We start from the raw sequence: 14312 nt of genomic DNA on the forward strand, positions 1-14312 counted from the left end.
TTGAAAATAATAATTCCCAACCTTAAATAACTTTTCACAATTTAACATTTAACCCACAATTACAAATTTCTTCAAATTAAACCCCCATATTTTAAAACTTGTCAAATTGATCCTTACTATTCACTTTAATCCCTAACAATCATCATACTCAACTAGTTTCAATATACTTCCAAATTAGTACATTAATCTTACACTTTTGCAATTTAGCACTAACTTTCCAAAAACTTGCAATTTAATCCCTAGGAATTATTCAACTTTCAAATCAACCCAATTCAACATTTCATCATTCCAACTATAATTTCCAGCATAGTACCTTAATTTTTCAACATTTAGTTTACAATCCTCCAATTTCTCAAAACTTGTAAAAAGATCCTCTAAGCTTAACATTGATCCAAATTGATCCAAAACTTAATTCAAACCTTATGAAATCATCATTCTATCTAATTTAAACCCAAGAGAACTTTTTATACAAATTTTCCTAATTTTTTTCTCCATGGAAGAAATTTTTGATACTTTCCTTAATGGTCTCCAACTTTGATTTAAGCTTGGTTTAGTCACCTACAACTCTTTTCCATTCATTTCTAATCATTCCTATATCAAAAACAACAAAAAATTAAGATTTATCATACAACCCATACATGATCGTATACTTACATCTTGGTCCCCTAGTGGGGTTTTTTTTTATTAACTTTTAAGCTTGTAATTGATTCCATAACACTACTATAATCCAAATCCAATCTTATTTCATTGATTTATCACCTCCCCTTCAACCACCATAAAAACCCATTTCACTCTTTATGTATGAAATCATGAAAACTTTGTATCAAAAGAAAGATAACTTAATGGGGAACAATTTATTATTTCACACTTTAGTCCTAATTCTAATTAAAATGGCTCAAAAATTGAAAACAAAGCTTTGCTTACCTTAGCTATGGAGGACGTCCAACAGATGGAGAAGAAGAACAGAGAGTTTTCGTGAGTTTTTCTTGCAAATATACTTCTAATTTGGGCCTTTTAAATTAATTAAAAATTCATTTTGTCACAAATGTCAAAAATTGCCATTAATGAATCATATTATTTACCCCCATGCAATCCTTTTATCTCCCATTTAATAATCTTAAATAAATTTAAAAATATTATCTATCAATTTTCCTCTTTTCACTTTCAATTTTCCAAAAATCCAATTTAGTCACTAAATTTCACTATTTCACTAAAATATGGTAAATTCTTTTAATATGACTAATCCACTTCAAATTCTTCATATTAAAAATACTTAAACAACATTTATAATCTCATACTACCATCCTTAAAATTTTTGTAATTTTTTTATTCGATCCGTACATCATATTTTTTACCAAACTTTACCGATTAATAGTATTTTCTACAAATTTCGGATCAAAAATCTGACAGACATAAAATCCTTATTTTAAGATAAATTATCCATTTATGGGACCAAAATATATAAAATTTTCAAAATTACACTTTAGGTCCCTAAACTTTTCTAATTTTATACTTTAACCATTAATTTTCAAATTTTGCATTTTTAGTCACTTGTTGAAATTTTTGGGGTATTACAATTCTCCCCTTAAGAAAATTCATCCTCAAATTTTTCACACGCACTTGGTTCAACGGATCATTGTATCACCTTCTAAACATCCTTCATATTCTTATGTAATTATCCTAAACCTATACTCATTTCAATGAACCTTTTTCAGTTAACAATACTTGAATTCTCGTACTTCACTTCTTACTCCAGCATTCTTATAAATTCTTTTTGTAACCAAACTCCTTCAAACCTTAATCTCCTTTGGTACAGCAGCACATAGAAGATCTAAAACAAACCTTATGACTCTTAATTTTTCTCATTATTGAAACCAAACCTCTTCAATAACACGTTATCCTTAAATTGATACTTATTTTCTCTCTTTTTCTTTCAATCCGATTGAACTCTTTGGTAACTAATTATTACTTTAAGGCAAATCAAAGAAATCCTTATTAAGCAATCTTTATCGATATGATTCGTTTTCCCATTCTAATCGTGGATGTTAATCGTTTTATCGATCGCAATTGTTTCCTATAAAATCTTTCATTTTCTCAACTCTATTTCTCAATCATCATAATCTTGAAATATTTTCGAGCCTTTCTGAATCATTGACTTTAAACAACAATCTATTAGGGCCTAACAATGAAAATATCTAATCTGTAACTGAAATTATTCTAAATCCTCGACAACGACTCATACACTATTTATCCTTGCCTTTGAGGCCCCGAAACATTTAACCATCACTCTAATTCCGAAATCAATTCTCATCCAATCTTCCTCTAAATTTATATCCTTGTTTTCTAATTGAGTGAATTATGATCTCGTCTCAATTTACTCTTCACCCGTTGGCAGAACATTCATTTCGCACATGAAGAAAATTTCGTACGACATTAACCTTTCTAGAATGTTACTCAAATTAAAAACGATCTCGATCTTCCTTTTTAAATTATAAAATAATATCACTAACACTGACATTTCTCACTATATCATTACACTATCGAACTTATTCATATACTATCTCACATTAATTAAAAAAATCATCATTATTCATTTAATCACTTAAGCATATCAAATCAATAATTTAGACATTCTAGTGGCATGTATATACTTTTGACACTTTTTCTCTTCGGTTTAGATCCAGAATCAGCTAAACTTGTAACTCTGATACCAAAAATTATAATACTTTAAACCCTAAATCAACCCAAATTTAATATTTCTCATACAACCCATACATGACCGTATACTTACATCTTGGTCCCTTAGTAGTTTTTTTTATTAACTTTTAAACTTGTAATTGATTCTATAACTCTACTATAATCCAAATCCAATATTATTTCATCGATTTATCATCTCCCCTTCAACCACCATAAAAACTCATTTCACTCTGTATGCATGAAATCATGAAAACCTTGTACCAAAAGAAAGAGAATTTAATGGGGAACAATTTCTTATTTCACACCTTAGTTCTAATTCTAATTAAAATGGCTCAAAAATTGAAAACAAAGCTTTTCTTACCTTAGCTATGGAGGACGTCCAGCAACGGGAGAAGAAGAGAGAGTTTGTGTGAGTTTTCCTTGCAAATGTCTCTAATTTGGGCCTTTTAAATTAATTAAAATTTTATTTTTGCCCAAATGTCAAAAAATTCCATTAATGAATCATCTTATTTACCCCTATGCCATCCTTTTATCTCCCATTTAATAATATTAAATAAATATAAAAATATTATCTATTAATTTTCCTCTTTTCCCTTTTAATTTTTCAAAAATCTAATTTAGTCACTAAATTTCATTATTGACTAAAACAGGGTAAATTCTTTTAATATGACTAATCCACTTCAAATTCTTCATATTAAAAATACTTAAACAACACTTCTAACTTCATACTGCCATTCGTCAAAATTTTTAATTTTTTTATTCGATTCGGATATCCAATTATCTTACTGAACTTTACCCATTAATAGCAATTTCTAAAAATTTCAGATCGAAAATATGACATACATAAAAATCCTTCTTTTAAGGTAAACTATCAATCTATGGTACCAAAATATATAATTTTTTCAAAATTAGACTTTAGGTCTCTAAACGTTTCTAATTTTATACTTTAGCCACCAACTTTCAAAATTTACATTTTAGTCACTTGTTGAAATTTTTAGGTATTACAAATCCAAGGACATTGACGCGCTCACCCTTGATGAACTCCAAAGTTCCTTGTTGGTCCATGAACAGAACTTCTGCCCCAACAGAACATGCGATGAAGGCTTCCTCTTATTCTTTTAGAGGAAGAGGTAGAGGTCAAAGAAGGGGAAGAAGTAACGGAGATAGTTGGAATAGATATGGTGGTAGGCATGCATAACCAGATGATAAAGGGAGAAGACGAGATCAACAATTTGACAAGTCAAAGGTAGAATGTTTTAGATGTCATAAATTCAGTCATTATCGTTCTGAATGTCGTACCATTCTATCTAATGACAAGGAAAAGGGAGAAAAGTCAAATTTTGCAGAAAAAGATGAAACTGAAACCTTGTTGATGGAAGTTCATGACAAATAGGAGTCGCAGAACTCATGTTTGTGGTATGTGGATACAGGTTGTAGCAACCACATGTGCAGTAACAAGTCTTCTTTCTCTTATCTAGATGAAAATTTTCTAACTACTGTGTCTTTTGGAGATAAATCTATTGTTAATGTAGTGGGAAAAGGTGATATTAGCATAATAAACTAGGATGGTTTTGTAGAATCAATTTCAAATGTTTTCTTTGTGCATGCTTTGAAGAATAACTTGTTAAGTGTTGGTCAATTACAAGAAAAAAGGATATGTGATTACAATATCATAAGGTTCTTGTGAAATCTATGATCCTTCCAGAGGTGCTATTGCAGTGGTTCCAATGAGTTATAATAGGTTGTTTCCCTTGGTAATTGATTGTGTTCAACCATGCTTGATGGCTAAAGGGAAAGATAACTCATGGCTTTGGCATTATCGCTATGGTCATCTTAATTTTGGGGGTTTGTAGAGTCTTAGGTAAAAAGAGATGGTTAGTGGGCTTTCTCAAATTGTCATTCCATCCCAGGTGTGAAGATTGTATTGTTGGCAAACAACATCGTGAACTATTTCCCAAAAGAAAGTCCTAGAGAGCAAAATGTGTGCTGAAATTAATTCATTCAGATATCCGTGGGTTAATAAAACCATCATCTAATGGATATAAAAATTATTTCCTTACTTTCATTGATGATTATACCCGCAAAACATGGGTTTACTTCTTACAAGAGAAATCAGAAGCATTTAGTGTCTTTACTAGCTTCAAGGTACATGTTGAGAATGTAACCGGGGAAACCATTCAAGCTCTTCGCACTGACTGTGGTGGATAATATTTTTCAAAGGAATTTAAAGCATTTTGTGAGAGTCATGGCATTTGGAAAGAACTTACCGCTGCATATACTCCCCAACAAAATGGCGTATCGGAAAGGAAAAACAAAACCATACTTAATATGGTACGGAGCATGCTTGCTGGTGGAAGGATCCCAAAACATTTTTGGCAAGAACAATAAATTGGAGCATCCATATCTTGAACACAAGTCCAACTTTTGCTGACGCCTGAAGAAGCTTGGAGTGGAAGAAGACCAACTATAGATTACTTCATAATTTTTGGTTGCATTGCTTATGCGCATGTTCCAGATGCAAAGAGGAAAAAACTTAATAATAAGGGGGAGAAGTGTATTTCGAGGTGTAAGTGAAACATCTAGTGTATAAATTGTTTAATCCTTTGACAAAAAAGATTGTGATCAGCAGGGATGCAATTTTTGATGAGGAGAAAACTTGGAATTGGGATGACCTACAGCTTTCACAAACCTTTGTTCACACTGAAATTGAAGGTGAAAGGAAACAACCTTTAGAGCAGCAAAGTCAAGCAACTCTTGAGATTGAGGATCCATCAAATGAAGTTCCAACAACCATTGAGGTGGAGGTAGCTGAACCTTGTCCTAGTCGTATTCGATGGAGACCAGCTTGGATGGGAGATTTTAAAGTAACTGGGATTGGTCAGATTGAAGATCCAATAACCTACTTTGCCTTATATGCAGATTGTGACCAACAACTTTTGAAAGCGCTGTAAAAGAGTCGAAATGGTGAAAAGCAATGGATGAAGAAATTTCAAGTATAGAGAGGAATGACACATGGGAGTTGACCGAGCTTCCAAAAGGGCACAAGAAAATTGGTGTCAAATGGGTGTATAAGACAAAGTTGAAGGAGAATGGAGAAGTTGACAGATATAAGGCGTGCTTGGTGGTCAAAGGTTATAAGTAGGAGTTTGGGGTTGATTACAAAAAAGTCTTTGCTCTTGTTGCAAGGCATGATACAATCAGATTGATAATTTCACTTGCAGCTCAACATTCTTGCCTATCTTCCAATTAGATGTAAAGTTGGCATTTTCGTATGGTGAGCTTCAAGAACACTGGTTATGTTAAACATGGAAGTGAAAATAAAGTTTATAAACTGAAAAAGACTTTATATGGGTTGAAACAAGCCCTACGTGTTTGGTACAGTCGAATTGAAGCTTATTTCTTGAAAGTTTGTTTTACCAAATGTCTTTATGAGTCTAATCTTTTCATTAAATCCAGCGATGAAGGAAAAATGCTTATTGTCAGTTTATATGTTGATGAACTTATTTTCGCAGGAAATAGTGGTTCCATGTTTAAAGAATTCAAAAATTCTATGATGGCTGAGTTTGAAATGTCAGATCTTGATATGATACATCCTTTTCAGGGCATAAAAGTTGTGCAATCAGCTGATGGAATATTTCTTTCTCAAAAGAAATATAATCAAGATATTCTAAGCAGGTTTGATATGAAGGATTGCACTCCAGCAAATACTCCCATTAAGTACGGGTTGAAGTTGAATAAAGAAGGTAAAGAAGTGGACAACACTCTTTACAAGCAGATTGTTGGCAGCTTAATGTATTTGAGTGGTACAAGACCAGACATAATGTATTCTGTGAGTTTGATCAACATGTTCATGGAGAATCCTACGGAGATGCATTTATTGGCTTCCAAGAGAATCTTTGTTACTTTCAAGAAACGAAGGACTTTGGATTGTTTTTCAGGAAAGGAGAATTTTCAGATTTATTTGGGTTCACTGATAGTGATTTTGTAGGAGACTCAAGCGATAAAGAAGTACTTCAGGCTATGTTTTTATGATGGGAACTGAAGCTGTTTCATGGTCATCCAAGAAGCAATCCATTGTTACTTTACCAACAACAGATGCTGTTTCATGGTCATCCAAGAAGCAATCCATTGTTACTTTATCAACAACAGATGCTGAATTTGTTGCTGCAACAGCTTGTGCTTGTCAAGCTATTTGGTTAAGGAAAATTTTGGAGGAGCTGAAATTCAAGAGAATATGAACTACAACAGTTTTTTGTGACAACTCAGCTATCAAACTTTCAAAAAATCATGTATTACATGGAAGAAGCAAACATAATGATGTGAAATGTTTATAGGATTTTCAATTCTAATATATCCAATATAGCATCCATAGGAGACTAATTCTCAATCATGCACCCATCTTTCTTTCTTTCTAAACAAAGTATAAAGGATGGCCATTACTTGGTCAAATTTTCCTTATTATTTCGATTCCAACTTTAAGGAACTGGAGTGTTAACATCGAGTTTCTTGCAATTTATTGTCTTACCAAACCTTCATTTAATTACTAGTTGAAACTTTAGCGCAATTATCCAAGATATACCATTAGTATTTCTATACGATATATTGATAAGCCATCTTTTTTTTAATAACCAGCTTTAAGTTAATAAATGTATATGTTGATTCGCTTTCCTATTCTAAATTACTACGTGGGGAAAATGGCAGTTGCAGAACCTAGATATTTGTCTCTTTTGATAGATCTGCAAGCCAAATGGTCTTCCTTTATGTTGTCACTATCATAATATAAAAACATTATTCATAGTTGAGAATACATGAGGGGATCAATTTGCAGATATTTCTATTTATATATCTGCAATCCCCTTCTTTCCCAAATTGACATTCAAGTGGAAATGGAAACCTAAAAAAGTGAACAAAACAAGGACTGCAAGCATGATTTTAAATAATATCACAAACAAATAGCTGACAAATAGAATATACATAACTAATTACCAACAAAGCTTCCATATTTAGTGTGAAAAATCAATTGAAACCGTTCATTTCAGTATTTCAGAAAGAAAGTCACATCCCTGTTAGCACAAAAAGTCTCAACCACGAACGAATGATCACATGTCTGCAACTTATTCGGACCAACATTATGGCAGAAAGACAAACCCAAGTAATGGAAGAAAAGGGAAAAGAAAAAGAAACAAAGCAAAGCAAAGCCATGCATGCCTGACAATAACTCACAACTTTGCCAGAGCCATTACAGAACTCAATATCTGAGGAGGGAAAAAAAGTCTATAATCTATATGGTTATGCATCACCGCCTTCCATAAGATGCATGATACATTCTCTGACTATATCCCGGAATCTGATTTTACATCTCGCTCGAATACCAAAAACGAACCCTAAAAACACAACTCAAAACTCGAGACTTAAACACAAAATACCTTATGATCCCTAACCCTAAAAAATGTATTTCTCCAAAAACAGGCACTTCATTTAGCTATTAAAACTGAAACATGTTGAAAACGAAGGAAAGGAGCAGAACTCGCAGATCACTTGCGTCACAAGTTATCTCCACCTACGGTACAGTGATAATCAAATTATGCTTCTAGGTAGCAATTCCTGAAGCAAGAGAATCAAAATCTGTCAGTACAAAGCAACTAAATACTTAAAACAATATTTTTGGGAGTGCACTAAAAAGAATGTTTCCTGTTACAGGTATCATGTTATAAGAGCATGATCTACAATGGTTGGATACAAGTTATTGCCTTTTGATAATGGAAAACTGTGCACTTAACTCATTAAGTAGTAACCATCGTGTTCTCATGAACTTAGATTAAAGAAAAAGGAATGAGTGACAGAAGAGACTTTAACCAAATTATGGGGTCTCGAATATACAGAAAGCAAAGTTTAGAAGATAGTGACAAGTCAAGAAACAAGAGTGAAGCCCCTCTGTCAATACCGGTGCTAAATCTAAATGTGCAAGGTTAAAATTCTACCCGTTTGTATTTGCCATTCTGTTTCTGGCATCTTTCTTCTCTGAGATCATTATCTATTTTATGATTTGAAACATGATACATCTAAATCAAGAGGCAAATTGCTGTGTAGGTATTAGACCCACCAACTAGTTATGTTTCAAGGGGAAAACCAAAGAAGAAAGAGCAAAAGCAATCGATTTACCGACCTAGATCAAAAAAGGGAACAAAAAAATTGAATGACTAGAAACTGAACTACAGAAGGCAGAGGACAGAAGAAATGTGTCCTTATAAGATACTTGTACTCTCTCCATTAAATATAATATTAGACTTCAACAACTGAATATCTTGCCAATCCATCAACAAGAATTCTTATTCATTCCTTACTAAAACAGAAAGGTAAAGGTGCTACCAATTCTAAAATACAGTTACTTGAAACCATCCAATAAGACGGAAGGTTTTTAAACGGAAGGTTTTAAGTAATTGTATTTTAGAATTGGCAGCACCTTTACCTTTCCGTTACACGTTACATATGATCATCACGTTCAAAAGATGTCTATCACTCTTGACTGACATTCTGGTTAAAACTAGCAACCAGTCATGCAGATATTACCAAAAGAAGATTTATATTACTAAGACGAATACAGCAAAATTTAAGCCTAGCCGAAAGAAGTAAAAGCTAGCGGAGCCTCATATGAAAGGTTTTAAGTTTGATTAGTAATGCTTGTATAACACCTCAACAAGATTATGCTACTGAACTCCCATGAAAATAAATAACACTAAGGCGATGCCAAGTAAAAAGTCTTACCTCTATTTGATTGTCCCTTATTAACACTATAACCACCAACATAACCAGGAGAACTTTTACCCGGAACAACAGAAGTGGTACTACCAAGTCCATAACCAAAGGAACCAGAACCATCTCGCTCGGATGTTGATGATGGCCCATTGGTACCCCCATAAAATGAAACATCACCATAAACGGCTGCAAAGGCGCCATCATAACCACCATTTGATGCTGCATATGATGATGTTGGCACCACATTAGTCCCAATGTTTCTCTCATACCCTGCAGTCCCCAAACCGAAACTATTATCCCCACTTCCATAACCAAAATTCACACTATTGTTAGAGACATTATTCCTTCCACCTTGACTGGAAACTGGAGAACTCCAATTAATTCCACTATTTGCAAAGGAACTTGCTCCTATACTCCCACTTCCGGATCCTGCATAGGCACTGGAACTAGCAGCATTTGCATTATAACTGGGCCCTCCATTTCCCCAAAGATTCCGGGTCACTGAACTGAAAAAGGAAGTACTACCTCCACCTCCATTACTTCCATCATACCCAATAGGACTACCAAACCTATTCGTATTACCAATATAATAAGGGCTCATTCCTCGTCCATAGTTATTAAAATTTGCACTGTTTCCAAAACTTGGGTTCAACCCTGGCTCAAAGTTGATGCCCATTCCAAAACCAGAACCAAAAGGAGGAAACCCGCTTTGACCACCAGCAACTGGACTATATCTACCATCCATCCTAAGTCCATAGGCTCCAAGGCTATTAGGATTATGCCCCTGAGTGTAACCATTGAGAAAGTTGTTGGCCCTAGTCAAACCATAGTTATATACACCAAGGGGACTACGAGCAGGGCCAGACGATAACTCTTTGGGAACTGCTCGTTTAACCTCAACCATTTTACCATTCAATTCATGAAATTTTTTAGCAACACTTTATCCACTGCCTCTTCTGAATCATAAGTGATGAATCCGAAACCCCTAGGCCTTTGAGTGTTGTGATCATACATCACTACAACATCTGTGATATTCCCAAACTGATCAAAATATTTCTTAAAGTCACTCTCTGTGACTGTAGATGCTAAACCTCCAACAAAAATCTTTCTTGTGCGACCTGGACCAGGTGATCCTTGGATGCTATTAGTGCTTCTACTCATAATGTTCTGGTCATCCCTAGAACTGCCTTTTTTGCCTCAACCTGTGCACGAGTAACTCAATGATGAAAATTAATCCTTTAGAGCAAAAACTGTTTCATCTCAATATAGATGATTATACTAAATTACAAATATAACCACTATCTTTGTGAAGGAAAAAGATAAATAAGAGGAAGCATGAAACTGTTACGCTCGGCTTACTTTTGAAATTTAGTTGGACACAGAACCAAAAATATATGAATTCCTGCAACTAAATATCAGTTTCAAAAACCAAAAAAGGAATTGAATTTCCCCCCTCTTACTTCAGTATACTAATAGCTCCAATGAATAGTACATTGGACAACATTTATATAAAGATGTTTGCTTAAACTTAATGATCAACAACTTACCATCCTGCCATCAATATTGTGTTTCTCCTTGATGACTTTCTCAGCAACGGCTGGGTCGGAGAAAACAATGAAACCAAAACCTCGAGCACGCCCTGTGGTTCGATCCTTCATGATCACTGTCTCTACCACTTCACCGAAACTTCTGAAATACTCCTTGAGGCGCTCTTCATTGGTGTCCCAAGATATTCCACCAATAAATAGCTTACCATTCTCAGTCATCTTTCTCTGTATTACATAAAAACTAGTTTGATCAATACAAAGTCCAAACCATCCTCAAATCTAAACCAAATACAAACTTTAACGGTCAAATTCATTACTGGATCAAAATGCAATATATGAACATTCCATTGCAACAACAACAATAAACCAGTCAAAAACCAATACCAAAATGTCACTTTTCCATGAATCAAATTAACAATATCAAATCAAAATCATGTCTTTTATTGACTATAGCAATCTAATCACAATAATGCAGATAGAATTCAATACCTTTTATCTAACAAAACGTGTAATCCGATACGCAATGAAAATTTCTCTCCGATTCAAAGCTAAAAACAAACAGATCCTTCCACAGTCAATAGTTTCACCTGGATTTCAGAAATGAAAGAGGCAAAACACCAAAACCCAGATAGTTGATCAATCAGAAACCTGATATTAGCTGTAAAAAATTAATTGCAAATTTACGCAAAAGGTTTAATACACAAATCCAGATTCATCGGGAAAAAACCCACCGATCAAAGCAAACCCAAGTGTCAAATCTTTGCAAAAAACTAAGATCTGAAAGGAGGCACGATAAGAATAAGAATAGAGGAGGTTAATCTCATCCTCTTTGTTCTCTTCTATTTGCCTTGCCCCCTCAAATAATATTTCCTACACTTCCAAATTATTCTGTCCTTTCTTATAGTAAAAATCTCAATTTTTTATCACCCAAAATGCAAATTCAATTAAACAAATTTCATATAAATTTGTCTTATATAAATGCAACAAGGAAAATATAAGAAAAATGTTTTGTTTGGAGAGAGAGAAAAAATGCCTGTAAAGAGAACAAGTTTAAGATTTTAGAGACTATATATTATGTTATGTCCATTTTTTAAAAATAAGTATAATTTAAAACTTAATGAATATTAGATTCAAGGAAAATTATATTTATACTGTTCTTTTTATAATCAAATTAAAACAAATAAAACTACAATTTGCATATTAACTAATTTAAATTTTGCAAATTATGTGAAATCTTATATAATTTATTTAATAAATATAAGGGTAAACTACACGAGAGATTACTAAACTATGGTCAAAAATCAATTTGACCACCGAAGTTTCAATTGAATCAATCAGACCACTCAACTATTTAAATGTTTCAATCAAGCCACCAGCCGTTACTTTTTAACGATGGTGATGACGTGTCCGTTAATAAAATTGGCATAGTTCTATATTTGGTCCTTAATATTTACATATTTTATCAATTTAGTCACTATTTTTAATTCAATTAAATAAATTTAACTATCCAATTAGAACGTGACACGTGTTAATACATGATTGGAAAATTTTATTTATGAATTTTAAATTATTTAATTAAATGATTTTTCTATTCAATCTGGTGGTGACATTAATTGAAATGAAAATAAAGGGATAAAGTTGTGCTCCAGGAGATTCCAACAAATCTGTGTATATCCCTTAAGGAAAACATTATAGTAGTGCTACAAAGCTAATGGTAATTATAAAGTTCATGGTCCTAAGCAAAGTACAAAACCTAATTATGTCCTAATTTCCCCATCTTTAAACCAGTATCATCAACTTTCATTCTGGATATCCGAATGCAGATGTTGCACACTCTATTGTATTAAAATATCAATTAATTAGCTTAGTCGATCATCACTAATGAAAACATAATATTTATAAAACAAAATCAACTTTTAAGTCTATTTTTCTTCAAATATGCCTTCGGGAATCAATGGCGTGGTCGAGGTTTTAGAATTGATTCGACCTGACTTGTTTTATTTGTACTGTATAATCAAAGCAAATCTCCTACTAATTAAGCTTATTCTCTCCTACTAATTAATTCAAAGAGATGCTGTCATCATTCAAAATTAACCTTTAATCAGTGTGTTTCCTTTTTTGTTATATAAATTTTATTAATTAATTTAAAGATAAAAAAACAAAATGATTCCAACTTCTCTTTTCCCAATTTATTAATGATTTACTTGTAGCATTGATACCCGGCAGTGGCAAAGCTCTGTAATGAAAACCACAAACTCTTACTCTTTTTATTTTATTCTTTAGCGCCATTATTCCATGGTTTCGAGCATAAAGATTAGGGATTATCGATATTTTTCTATCTTGGGGGGACTTGATTTGTAATCTCATGAAACAAATTAAGAAATCACGAGAAACCGGAGTATATATATATATATAAATACCCAATCCAAAGACAAAGTATGAGAGTAAACCCTGAAATTATTTACCTACACATATAAATATGTATGTATCGACGACAAACAAAGACTGTTGTTTAAGAAGAAGAAGAAAATGAATATCCGAAGAGAAAACAATTCTATAATGGAGTAGCTAAAATCCTTCCTCTCCCCCCCCCCTTTTAATCTTTTACATCAAGATTGCATAACGCATGCTATCACTTACCATCAAATGATTCATCTCTGAGATTTGAGCAAATTCGTGACTGGAAACCCAAACTCCATCAGCGCCATTAACGTGGGGTTGAGAGAAGCAAGAAACCAGTGTAAAAGGAGCTCTTACGACGCTGCAAATCACTGAAAGGCCATTCCACCTCCTATCCACGAAACCCGGCATCTCGCCTCCATTATTGTTCCCTCCACCTCCGACCACCATGTTCTCATCCGCTACACGGTGGCTTTTCTTGATGTTTTGAAGGTTCCGTCGCAAAGCCACCAGCATACGCCACATCTTTTTTCTCCCTCTCGGTGTTTCCGGCTATGGGTAGGAACCCGAAATGAAGAGATTTGAGAGCTGGAAATGGAATTAAGGGGCCACTCTTTTGTAGATAGGTTTATGATAATGACAAGTTGGTGGAAGTGCTGGTGTTTATCACAAAGGGTTCCTTTCTTAAGGCCATGTTTTCACCCAAGATTTTTACTTTTTCTTCTTTTTTCCCCCCCCGTAATTGTGGGGTAGGGTTACGGCGAGCATACCGACAAAATTGCACGCTTGAATGCAAAGCATTTTAATGGAGGAATTTCTCTTTTTCATTTTCGTTTGTTATTTTGGAGTGGTGGAGAATAATCTAATTGCAGCAGATACAATGTTCATTCCAGCACGTACGAAGAGTAGCCG

General features: G+C 33.6%; 1 protein-coding gene and 1 pseudogene across 1 annotated transcript; both read right to left on the reverse strand.

Annotated features, from left to right (window-relative positions):
* Positions 1-7761: 7761 nt before the first annotated feature.
* LOC120146392 lies at positions 7762-12004 on the reverse strand (annotated as a pseudogene).
* A 1441-nt stretch (positions 12005-13445) lies between these two features.
* Positions 13446-14033, reverse strand: LOC120146389. Its single transcript, XM_039159968.1, has one exon. The coding sequence runs from the start codon at positions 13923-13925 to the stop codon at positions 13605-13607; it is 321 nt and encodes a 106-aa protein (XP_039015899.1). The 5' UTR covers positions 13926-14033; the 3' UTR covers positions 13446-13604.
* Positions 14034-14312: the final 279 nt, after the last annotated feature.

The sequence above is a fragment of the Hibiscus syriacus genome, unplaced genomic scaffold, assembly GCF_006381635.1.
Source record: "Hibiscus syriacus cultivar Baekdansim isolate YM2019G1 unplaced genomic scaffold, ASM638163v2 tig00110925_pilon, whole genome shotgun sequence".
Classification (NCBI taxonomy): domain Eukaryota; kingdom Viridiplantae; phylum Streptophyta; class Magnoliopsida; order Malvales; family Malvaceae; genus Hibiscus; species Hibiscus syriacus.